General features: G+C 32.5%; 1 protein-coding gene across 2 annotated transcripts in view; it reads left to right on the forward strand.

Annotated features, from left to right (window-relative positions):
• LOC119612105 (ATP-dependent RNA helicase vasa) overlaps positions 1–8,511 on the forward strand; it is a 35,959-nt gene extending 27,448 nt beyond the window's left edge. The window contains exons 5-8 of one of the 2 annotated variants that reach the window (XM_037967837.1): positions 4,768–5,057; positions 5,130–5,882; positions 7,300–7,797; positions 7,898–8,511. In XM_037967837.1, coding sequence (XP_037823765.1) covers positions 4,768–5,057; positions 5,130–5,882; positions 7,300–7,797; positions 7,898–7,963 — 1,607 coding nt within the window. In that variant the 3' untranslated portion in view covers positions 7,964–8,511. The remainder of the gene's footprint in view (positions 1–4,767; positions 5,058–5,129; positions 5,883–7,299; positions 7,798–7,897) is intronic. The other variant, XM_037967836.1, reaches the window with a different exon arrangement.
• The last annotated feature ends 3,886 nt before the right edge of the window (positions 8,512–12,397 follow it).

Here is a 12,397-nt window from a genome sequence, read left to right on the forward strand (position 1 = left end):
AGAACAGAACTAGAACAGAACTAGAACAGAACTAGAACGGAACTAGAACGGAACTAGAACAGAACTAGAACTGAACTAGAACAGAACTAGAACAGAACTAGAACAGAACTAGAACAGAACTAGAACAGAACTAGAACAGAACTAGAACAGAACTAGAACAGAACTAGAACAGAACTAGAACAGAACTAGAACAGAACTAGAACAGAACTAGAACAGAACTAGAACAGAACTAGAACAGAACTAGAACAGAACTAGAACAGAACTAGAACAGAATTAGAGCAGAATTAGAACAGAACTAGAGCAGAACTAGAACAGAACTAGAACAGAACTAGAACAGAACTAGAACAGAACTAGAACAGAACTAGAACAGAACTAGAACAGAACTAGAACAGAACTAGAACAGAACTAGAACTGAACTAGAACTGAACTAGAACTGAACTAGAACTGAACTTGAACTAAACTAGAACTGAACTAGAACAGAATTAGAACAGAACTAGAACAGAATGTCGCAATTTTTGTTGTTGTAATATAACTTAAACTCGTTTTTATCCATTACTTCTGCAAGATTGTCTCCAACTTTTAAGTTTCCTTACAAACAATGTCTTTCCAAAAATAGAGAAAGCCCTCAACAAGCACAGCGACTGGAACAACCACCCATCGCTGCTACCAATGAAAGCATAACCTTATTACCTATTGAAGCACAGCATATTACCACAGATAGTGGTATACAATTTCCCACACCAAGTCTAATAACAACTGATACTCCTCTTGTCTTGCCAAATCCATCATTATCCCATATTGACTCTGGTCACCATACCATTACAAGACGAGGACAAGAACTAGTACCATCAAGCGAAATGGTATCTGGGGATACTGGTATATTTAAAACGCCCATGGTACCATCATCTAACTTAGCGCAATCTACAACGGTAGATACTAGTGAGGAGGAACAGCATTTTAAATCACGTTTTCAAAGCCGCACATTAGATACTTCTACTCCCTTGACGGCACTGCCAACGCCACCGACCAAAAATCCGCAAACATCAATTCAGGCTGAAGTGGCGAACACGACAACAGAAGAGCCAAGTATTGCTGATGTACAGCTACAACAACAACAATTGCAACCTATAATAGAAGTACGTGAAAGCATTTTAAGGCCTTCAATACAAAATCAAGTCATGGAGAGTAATATAAGACCCGTCTCCACTATGCCAGATCAAATAATGCAACAACAGGATAACCATAATCCAGTTATAATACCAACTCATGAACAACCTCAAGAAATGATACTTCCAATAAATGACGATTATCGCCGAGATTGGTATGAAATATTAAGAGCACGTTTGCAAAATGCCAACTATGAAAACACTACAACGCCACAGCGTAAACCTAAACGTCGACGAAATCTACGTAGAGCAAGAGAACTCCAAAATCTACATCATCATGAAGAACAAGTACTTGAGGAACAACATACAGCTGACCCTCCCACTAGTATTCTATTACAACAAACTTTAGCTGGTATATTACCACCGTTAACAACAACAACTAAGTCTCCAGCACAAAATCTAAATATAACTACAATTTCAGCAAATAGTATGGAGGCTGATGCTCCACCTCCACCTTCAATTTATTCGCCTCAACAACAATATGATCAATTTATTCTAGAAAATGCTGATAATATTACGACAGTCATGGATAATCTAGACAGTTGTCGTATTATGTTGGATAATCATCGTCGTGGTTTGCAAGCAAGATTAAATGCTGGCACTTTTAATCAACCATGTCATCATTATGATCCTAATGTTCTCTTAAATGCTTCCCGCGAACGTTTATCTATTAAACTGGGCTTAATGCAAAATATTATACGTCAGGTTTCGTTCGATTTTACTAAATGTGATTGTATTAAAGATCGTATGACAGCAGCTATAGGATTTGCTTTTTTGTTGGAATTGAAATCGGCTGGTATTGTAAATTTAAGTAGTGATGGTCGCACGGTATCGTTGCGTTAATGTTTTAAGTGTAAAGTCTTTAATTTGTTTTTTTAATAGTTTTCGTTAATTTGTTATGAAATTTTTATGTGTTTTATTTGTATTTTTAAGATTTCTTTTAATTGGGGACAAATTAATGCATTCGATATTGCTCAAATTTTAAGAGAATTCAAATGGAGTCCAATCATATCGAATGTTGCAATTTGCTCCCCAGATTTAATTATTTATGCAATTATTTCTTTTTTATGTTTTATGTTAGAATTTCTAATATGTTTTTAACTGGGGACAAAGTAAGTCTTAAGATTTCGATCAAATTTCAATAGAATTTAAAAGAAGATTTTGATCGTTATCGAATGCTACCCTAATTTATATTTTTTTCTGAAAATATTTTTTAAAATTTCTTGTTTTTTATATGTAAATAAAACTTTTAAAAGTGATTATAAATACAAAATAATCAAATTCTTTAAAACTTCAAAATGAACTGAACTAAAACTGAAACTAGAAATGAAATGAACTAGAAGTAGAATAGAACTACAACAGAAATTCAACCGAACTTCACCAGAACTAGAACAGAACTAGAACAGAACTAGAACAGAACTAGAACAGAACTAGAACAGAACTAGAACAGAACTAGAACAGAACTAGAACAGAACTAGAACAGAACTAGAACAGAAACTAGAACAGAACTAGAACAGAACTAGAACAGAACTAGAACAGAACTAGAACAGAACTAGAACAGAACAAGAACAGAACTAGAACAGAACTAGAACAGAACTAGAACAGAACTAGAACAGAACTAGAACAGAACTAGAACAGAACTAGAACAGAACTAGAACAGAACTAGAACAGAACTAGAACAGAACTAGAACAGAACTAGAACAGAACTAGAACAGAACTAGAACAGAACTAGAACAGAACTAGAACAGAACTAGAACAGAACTAGAACAGAACTAGAACAGAACTAGAACAGAACTAGAACAGAACTAAACAGAACTAGAACAGAACTAGAACAGAACTAGAACAGAACTAGAACAGAACTAGAACAGAACTAGAACAGAACTAGAACAGAACTAGAACAGAACTAGAACAGAACTAGAACAGAACTAGAACAGAACTAGAACAGAACTAGAACAGAACTAGAACAGAACTAGAACTAGAACAGAACTAGAACAGAACTAGAACAGAACTAGAACAGAACTAGAACAGAACTAGAACAGAACTAGAACAGAACTAGAACAGAACTAGAACAGAACTAGAACAGAACTAGAACAGAACTAGAACAGAACTAGAACAGAACTAGAACAGAACTAGAACAGAACTAGAACAGAACTAGAACAAGAACTAGAACAGAACTAGAACAGAACTAGAACAGAACTAGAACAGAACTAGAACAGAACTAGAACAGAACTAGAACAGAACTAGAACAGAACTAGAACAGAACTAGAACAGAACTAGAACAGAACTAGAACAGAACTAGAACAGAACAGAACTAGAACAGAACTAGAACAGAACTAGAACAGAACTAGAACAGAACTAGAACAGAACTAGAACAGAACTAGAACAGAACTAGAACAGAACTAGAACAGAACTAGAACAGAACTAGAACAGAACTAGAACAGACCTAGAACAGACCTAGAACAGAACTAGAACAGAACTAGAACAGAACTAGAACAGAACTAGAACAGAACTAGAACAGAACTAGAACAGAACTAGAACAGAACTAGAACAGAACTAGAACAGAACTAGAACAGAACTAGAACAGAACTAGAAAAGAACTAGAACAGAACTAGAACAGAACTAGAACAGACCTAGAACAGAACTAGAACAGACCTAGAACAGAAATAGAACAAGAACTAGAACAAGAACAGAACTAGAACAGAACTAGAACAGAACTAGAACAGAACTAGAACAGAACTAGAACAGAACTAGAACAGAACTAGAACTGAACTAGAACTAGAACAGAACTAGAACAGAACTAGAACTGAACTAGAACTGAACTAGAACAGAACTAGAACAGAACTAGAACAGAACTAGAACAGAACTAGAACAGAACTAGAACAGAACTAGAACAGAACTAGAACAGAACTAGAACAGAACTAGAACTGAACTAGAACTGAACTAGAACTGAACTAGAACTGAACTAGAACTGAACTAGAACTGAACTAGAACTGAACTAGTACTGAACTAGAACTGAACTAGAACTGAACTAGAACTGAACTAGAACTGAACTAGAACTGAACTAGAACTGAACTGAACTAGAACTGAACTAGAATTGAACTAGAATTGAACTAGAACTGAACTAGAACTGAACTAGAACTGAACTAGAACTGAACTAGAACTGAACTAGAACTGAACTAGAACTGAACTAGAACTGAACTAGAACTGAACTAGAACTGAACTAGAACTGAACTAGAACTGAACTAGAACTGAACTAGAACAGAACTAAAACTGAACTAGAACTGAACTAGAACTGAACTAGAACTGAACTAGAACTGAACTAGAACTGAACTAGAACAGAACCAAAACAGCACTAGAACTGAACTGGAACTGGAACTGAACTAGAACTGAACTGGAACAGAACTGGAGCAGAACTAGAACATAACTGGAATAGAACAGAACTAGAACAAAAACTGAACTAGAACTGATAATAGTTTCATTATTTCTAAAAAATTTGCGTGTCATTGCTGAACTACTAATACAATATTATGACCTTTGGCATTGTAAACTTTTACAACTGTATGCCCGCCATCTTTGAAATTGTTTCCTTTACCTATATTAGGCTATGGTGGAGGAGAACGTCGTGGTGGCTTTGGTGGCGGACGTGGCCGCGGCGGTGGTCGTGGCGGTGGTGGTAGAGATGGTGGACGTAGAGAATTTAATAACAATAAAGGAGAAAGTGATGAACACAATAATAGCGGTGGTGGTGGAGACGGCGGTGAGGGTGATGAACCTAAAAAGCCACGTGAATTCTATATACCACCCGAACCCACAGATAATGAAGAAGAAATTTTCGGTACTGGTATTACTAGTGGTATTAATTTCTCCAAATATGACAGTATACCCGTAAAGGTAAGTTGTGTTGAGAAATAATTTCTAAATTACTTTTGTAATTAATCTTTTTTTATTTTTCAATTTGAAAAGGTCACCGGTGAAAATGCTCCTGCTTCGATACAAACCTTTGAAGAGGCAAATTTGCGTGATATTGTCATAAACAACATTAAACGTTCCGGTTATAAAATACCCACGCCCATACAAAAAACAGCCATACCCGTTATAACAGCTGGTCGCGATTTAATGGCTTGTGCCCAGACCGGTTCTGGCAAAACGGCCGCTTTTCTTTTGCCCATCATTAATAGTTTATTGAGTGAAGGAGCTGAGACTTCGATTGGTAAACCTCATGCTCTAATAGTATCACCCACACGCGAATTGGCCATACAAATATTCAATGAAGCCCGCAAATTTGCCATGGGCTCCTATTTGAATATACGCATTGTTTACGGTGGCACTTCATCCAAACATCAGGGTGAAAATATTGGACGCGGTGGTAGTCATATTTTAATTTGCACTCCTGGACGTTTGTTAGACTTTGTGGAAAAAGGTTTCATAACATTTGAAGACACACGTTTTGTTGTCTTAGATGAGGCGGATCGTATGTTGGATATGGGTTTCAAAGAGAGTATGGCCACGATCATGAATCATCCTACAATGCGTCCCATGGAAGAGCGTCAAAATCTTATGTTCTCTGCCACATTCCCAGCCGAAATTCAACGTATGGCTGGTGAATATCTAAATGAATATATTTTCATATCGATTGGTGTTGTGGGCGGAGCATGTTCAGATGTTACACAAAATATCTATGAAGTGAAAAAGTTTCAGAAACGTTCCAAGTTGATGGTGAGTACATTTTTATACTGATTTGAAGTTTCTCATAAAAATGTTCCAAAGTAGAATATATACAAAGTTGTAGTGTGGTTTGTAGACGAGGCTATAGTCTGGACTATAGACAAAGCTATAGTCTGGACTGTAGACAATGCTATAGTCTGGACTATAGACAAAGCTATAGTCTGGACTGTAGACAATGCTATAGTCTGGACTATAGACAATTTTATAGTCTGGACTATAGACAATTTTATAGTCTAGACTATAGACAATGTTATAGTCTGGACTATAGACAATGCTATATATAGTCTCGACTATAGACAATGCTATAGTCTGGACTATAGACAAGGCTATAGGTTTTTGTCCCAAACAAGATGTTTCTACAGAAATTTTTGTCCCAAACAAGATTTTCTATAGAAAATGTTGTCCCAAACTAGATTTTCTATAGAAAATGTTTTCCCAAACTAGATTTTCTATAGAAAATTTTGTCCCAAACGAAATTTTCTATAAAAAATTTTGTCCCAAACAAGATTTTCTATAGAAAAATTTGTCCCAAACTTGATTTTCTATGGAAAATTTTGTCCCAAACTTGATTTTCTATAGAAAATTTTGTCCCAAACGAAATTTTCTATAAAAAAATTTGTCCTAAGCAAGATTTTCTATAAAAAATTTTGCCCCAAACAACATTTTCTATAGAAAATTTTATCCTAAACTAGATTTCTATAGAAAATTTTGTCCCAAACAAGATTTTATATAAAAAAATTTTGTCCCAAACAAGATTTTCTATAAAAAAATTTGTCCCAAACTTGATTTTCTATAGAAAATTTTGTCCCAAACAAGATTTTCTGTAGAAATTTTTGTCCCAAACAAGAAAATGTTGTCCCAAACTAGATCTTCTATAGAAAATGTCCCAAACTAGATTTTCTATAGAAAATGTTGTCCCAAACTAGATTTTCTATAGAAAATTTGTCCCAAACGAGATTTTCTATAGAAAATGTTGTCCCAAACTAGATTTTCTATAGAAAATTTTGTCCCAAACTAGATTTTCTATAGAAAATTTTGTCCCAAATTATATTTTCTATAGAAAATTTTGTCCCAAACTAGATTTTCTATAAAAAATTTTGTACCAAACGAGATTTTCTGTAAATTTTTTTTCCAAAACAAGAATTTCTATAGAAATTTTTGTCCCAAACTTGATTTTCTATGGAAAGTTTTGTCCTAAACTTGATTTTCTATAGAAAATTTTGTCCCAAACTTGATTTTCTATAGAAATTTTTGTCCCAAACTAGATTTTCTTTACAAAATTTTGTCCCAAACAAGATTTTTTATAGAAAAATGTGTCCCAAACTAAATTTTCTTTACAAAATTTTGTCCCAATTTAAATTTTTTATGTAAGTTTTTGTCTCAAAATGTTCTTCTTTAATTTTTTAAGGAACTCCTACAAGAAAATCCCGATGGTACAATAGTATTTGTGGAGACCAAACGTGGTGCAGATTTCCTTGCTTCTCTGCTATCGGAAACCGAATTCCCTACGACTTCTATACATGGCGATCGTTTACAAAGTCAACGTGAAATGGCTTTGGCTGATTTCAAAAATGGCAAAATGAAAGTTTTAATAGCCACCTCCGTAGCAGCCCGCGGTCTTGATATTAAAAATGTTAATCATGTAGTCAACTATGATATGCCCTCCTCCATTGATGAGTATGTGCATCGTATTGGCCGTACAGGACGTGTAGGCAATAATGGTCGCGCCACTAGTTTCTTTGATCCAGAAAGTGATTCAGCCATTGCTGCAGATTTGGTTAATATTTTAGAAGGTGCTGGCCAAGAAGTGCCAGATTTCCTTAAGAACTTTAGCGGTGGTGGTGGAGGCGGTGGTAGTTATGGCAGTAAATTTGGTGGACGAGATGTGCGAAAGGGTGTGCCACAGGTAAGTGTTGGAAAATTTGTTATCAAAATTTTTTTATTGTTTGTTTTTTTTTTCACTCCAATTTATTTCCCTTATTGCCTTGCTTCGTATCTCTTTTTAGACTGATGATAACTTTGTTACCTCCTCTGGTCCCAGTGCCTTGGAAGAAGAGGAAGAGTGGAATTGAAATCATTTCACTTTACTCTCTCTTTCATTTGCTTCACAAATTTTGATTTTCATTTTTTCAATTAGTTTTTAAGTATTTCTAAATAATGAACTGGTTTTCATTATTTGTTTTCACAATTTTATTACTACCATAAACATACATTCATACGTACATAATACCTATTTTATTATTAACTTTATTCTCTCATTCCTTATTTTTTTACCCCAAACAAAACTCATGAATTGACATTCTTTTTCTAAAAAAAACAAATTCGTTATCTAAACCCTTTTAAACAAAAACGAGTTCCTTTTATTATTTACTAACCTCCTTTATTTTATTAGATGTTTTTAAATTATTTTGAAACTAACAAATTTTTAATACGTACATCAAGATCATTATTATTAGTATTCAAATGATTTGATAGTATTTTTTTATGTCTAAAAGATGTATAAAAAATGAAAAGTTTAGCAACTTGTAAAATGAAATGTAAATGAAGTTACATTAAATCCTTAATTTTTTTTGATACAAATAAATAATTGTTTTTTTTATATAAAACAATAAATAATCCTTAAAAAATGCGAAATTTTATTTAAATTTCAGAAAATTTTATGGGCGACAAAATTTTTTTTTTGTAAGCGACAACCATTTTTATAGATTTTCTTTTGAGCGACAATATATTCCATAGAAGCGACGAGATATTCTACAAGAAATCGTGTAAGCGATAAGTTTTTTTATAGCAAATCTTTTAAGCGACAACATTTTCTAAAGAAAAACTTGCAAGCGACATTTTCTAAAGAAAAATTTGTAAGCGACATTTTCTATAGAAAATCTTAGCGACATTTTCCAGGGAAAATCTTATAAGCGGAAAAATATTTTATAGAAAATCTTGCAAGCGACAATATTTTCTATGCAAAATCTTATAAGCGACAACATTTTCTATAGAAAATCTCGTTAGCGACAACATTTTCTATGGAAAATCTTGTAGGCGACAATATTTTCTATAGAAAATCTTGTAAGCGACAACATTTTCTATAGAAAATCTTGTAAGCGACCACATTTTCTATAGAAAATCTTGTTAGCGACAACATTTTCTATAGAAAATATTATAAGCGACAACATTTTCTGAAGAAAAAATTCTAAACAAAATCTTGTAAGAGACAACAGTGGAAAGGCTTGTAAGCGACAACATTTTCCATATAATATATTGTAAGCGACAACATTAGCTATAGAAAATCTTGAAAGCGAAAAGACTTCCTTTCCTATAGAAAGTCATGTATACGAGAAGATTTTCAATAGAAAATCTTGTAAGAGACATTTTCTATAGAAAATCATTTTCTTGAAAACGTGTAAGCGACAACATTTTCTAAAGAAAATCTTGTAAGCAACAATATTTTCTGAAGAAAATCTTGTAATTGACTACATTTACTAACGAAAATCTTGTAAGCGACAACATTTTCTGTATAACATCTTGTAAGCGACAACATTTTCTAAAGAATGAAGATCTTGTAAGCGACATTTTATAAAGAAAATCTTTTTAGCGACAGTATTTTCTATAGAAAATCATGTAAGCGACAAAATTTTCTATAGAAAATCCTTTAAGAGGCAACATTTTCTATAGAAAATCCTGTAAGAGACTAAAGAAAAACTTGTGAGCGAAACCTTTTCTATAAAAATCTGGTAAGCAACAATATTTTCTGAAGAAAATCTTGTAAGCGACATTTTCTTAAAAACTTGTAGGCGACAACATTTTCTAAAGAAATTCTTGTAAGCAACAATATTTTCAGAAGAATATCTTGTAAGCGTTAACATTTTCTAAAGAAAATCTTGTAATTGACAACATTTGCTAAAGAGAATTTTGTAAGCGACAACATTTTCTGAAGAAAGTCTTGTAGGCGATAACATTTTCTATAAAAAATCTTGTAAGCGACATTATATAAAGAAAATCTCTTAAGCGACAACATTTTCTATAGAAAATCCTGTAAGAGACAACATTTTCTATATAAATACTTGTAAGCGACAATATTTTCTAAAGAAAATCTTGTAAGCGACAACATTTTCTATAAAAATTTTGTAAGTGAAAAGAGAAAATCTGGTAAGCGACAACATTTTTCAGAGAAAATCTTGTAACAGACATTTCCTAAAGAAAATCTTGTAAGCGACAACATTATCTGATGAAAATGGCGTAAGCGACAACAATTTCTATGTAAGCGACAACTCTTTTAATAAAAAATATTGTAAGCGACATTTTTTACAGACATTTTGTAAGCGTCAACATTATTTATAGAAAATCTTGTAAGCGACATTTTCTAAAGAAAATCTTGTAAGTGACAAAATTTTCTATGTAAGCGACAACTTTTTTAATAAAAAATATTGTAAGCGACAACATTTTTCACAGAAATCTTGTAAACGTCAATATTTTTTATAGAAAATCGTGCAAGCGACAACATTTTCTAGAGAAAATCTTGAAAGCTACAAGATTTTCTAAAGAAAATCGTGTAAGCGACAACTTTTTTAATAAAAAATATTGTAAGCGACACTATTTTGTCCCGAAATCTTGTAAGCGTTAACATTTTTTATAGAAAATCTTGCAAGCGACAACATTTCTTAAAGAAAATCTTGTAAGCGACAACATTATCTAAAGAAAATCGTGTAAGCGACAAAATTTTCTATGTAAGCGACAACTTTTTTAATAAAAAATATTGTAAGCGACACTATTTTGTCCCAAAATCTTGTAAGCGTCAACATTTTTTATAGAAAATCTTGTGAGCGACAACATTTTCTAAAGAAAATCTTGTAAGCGACAACATTATCTAAAGAAAATCGTGTAAGCGACATTTTATAAAGAAAATCTTTTTAGCGACAGTATTTTCTATAGAAAATCATGTAAGCGACAAAATTTTCTATAGAAAATCCTTTAAGAGGCAACATTTTCTATAGAAAATCCTGTAAGAGACTAAAGAAAAACTTGTGAGCGAAACCTTTTCTATAAAAATCTGGTAAGCAACAATATTTTCTGAAGAAAATCTTGTAAGCGACATTTTCTTAAAAACTTGTAGGCGACAACATTTTCTAAAGAAATTCTTGTAAGCAACAATATTTTCAGAAGAATATCTTGTAAGCGTTAACATTTTCTAAAGAAAATCTTGTAATTGACAACATTTACTAAAGAGAATTTTGTAAGCGACAACATTTTCTGAAGAAAGTCTTGTAGGCGATAACATTTTCTATAAAAAATCTTGTAAGCGACATTATATAAAGAAAATCTCTTAAGCGACAACATTTTCTATAGAAAATCCTGTAAGAGACAACATTTTCTATATAAATACTTGTAAGCGACAATATTTTCTAAAGAAAATCTTGTAAGCGACAACATTTTCTATAAAAATTTTGTAAGTGAAAAGAGAAAATCTGGTAAGCGACAACATTTTTCAGAGAAAATCTTGTAACAGACATTTCCTAAAGAAAATCTTGTAAGCGACAACATTATCTGAAGAAAATGGCGTAAGCGACAAAAATTTCTATGTAAGCGACAACTCTTTTAATAAAAAATATTGTAAGCGACATTTTTTACAGACATTTTGTAAGCGTCAACATTATTTATAGAAAATCTTGTAAGCGACATTTTCTAAAGAAAATCTTGTAAGCGACAAAATTTTCTATGTAAGCGACAACTTTTTTAATAAAAAATATTGTAAGCGACAACATTTTTCACAGAAATCTTGTAAACGTCAATATTTTTTATAGAAAATCGTGCAAGCGACATTTTCTAGAGAAAATCTTGTAAGCTACAACATTTTCTAAAGAAAATCGTGTAAGCGACAAAATTTTCTATGTAAGCGACAACTTTTTTAATAGAAAATATTGTAGGCGACAACATTTTCTACAGAAATCTTGTAAACGTCAACATTTTTTATAGAAAATCGTGCAAGGGACAACATTTTCTAGAGAAAATCTTGTAAGCTACAACATTTTCTAAAGAAAATCGTGTAAGCGACAAAATTTTCTATGTAAGCGACAACTTTTTTAATAAAAAATATTGTAAGCGACACTATTTTGTCCCGAAATCTTGTAAGCGTTAACATTTTTTATAGAAAATCTTGCAAGCGACAACATTTAAAGAAAATCTTGCAAGCGACAACATTTCCTAAAGAAAATCTTGCAAGCGACAAAATTTTCTATGTAAGCGACAACTTTTTTTAATAAAAAATATTGTAAGCGATACTATTTTGTCCCGAAATCCTGTAAGCGTCAACATTTTTTATAGAAAATCTTGTAAACGACAACATTTTCTATGTAAGCGTCAACTCTTTTAATAGAAAATATTGTAAGCGACAACATTTTCTATAGAAATATTGTAAGTGTTAACATTTTTTTATAGAAAATCTTGTAAGCGACAATTTTTTCTTTAGAAAATTTTGTAAGCGACAGCAGTTTTTGAAACATTTTTCGAACATT

The sequence above is a fragment of the Lucilia sericata genome, unplaced genomic scaffold (genome assembly GCF_015586225.1).
Source record: "Lucilia sericata isolate MDLA Ls3-8-SP2 unplaced genomic scaffold, ASM1558622v1 Contig001601F_arrow, whole genome shotgun sequence".
In the NCBI taxonomy this organism is placed as follows: domain Eukaryota; kingdom Metazoa; phylum Arthropoda; class Insecta; order Diptera; family Calliphoridae; genus Lucilia; species Lucilia sericata.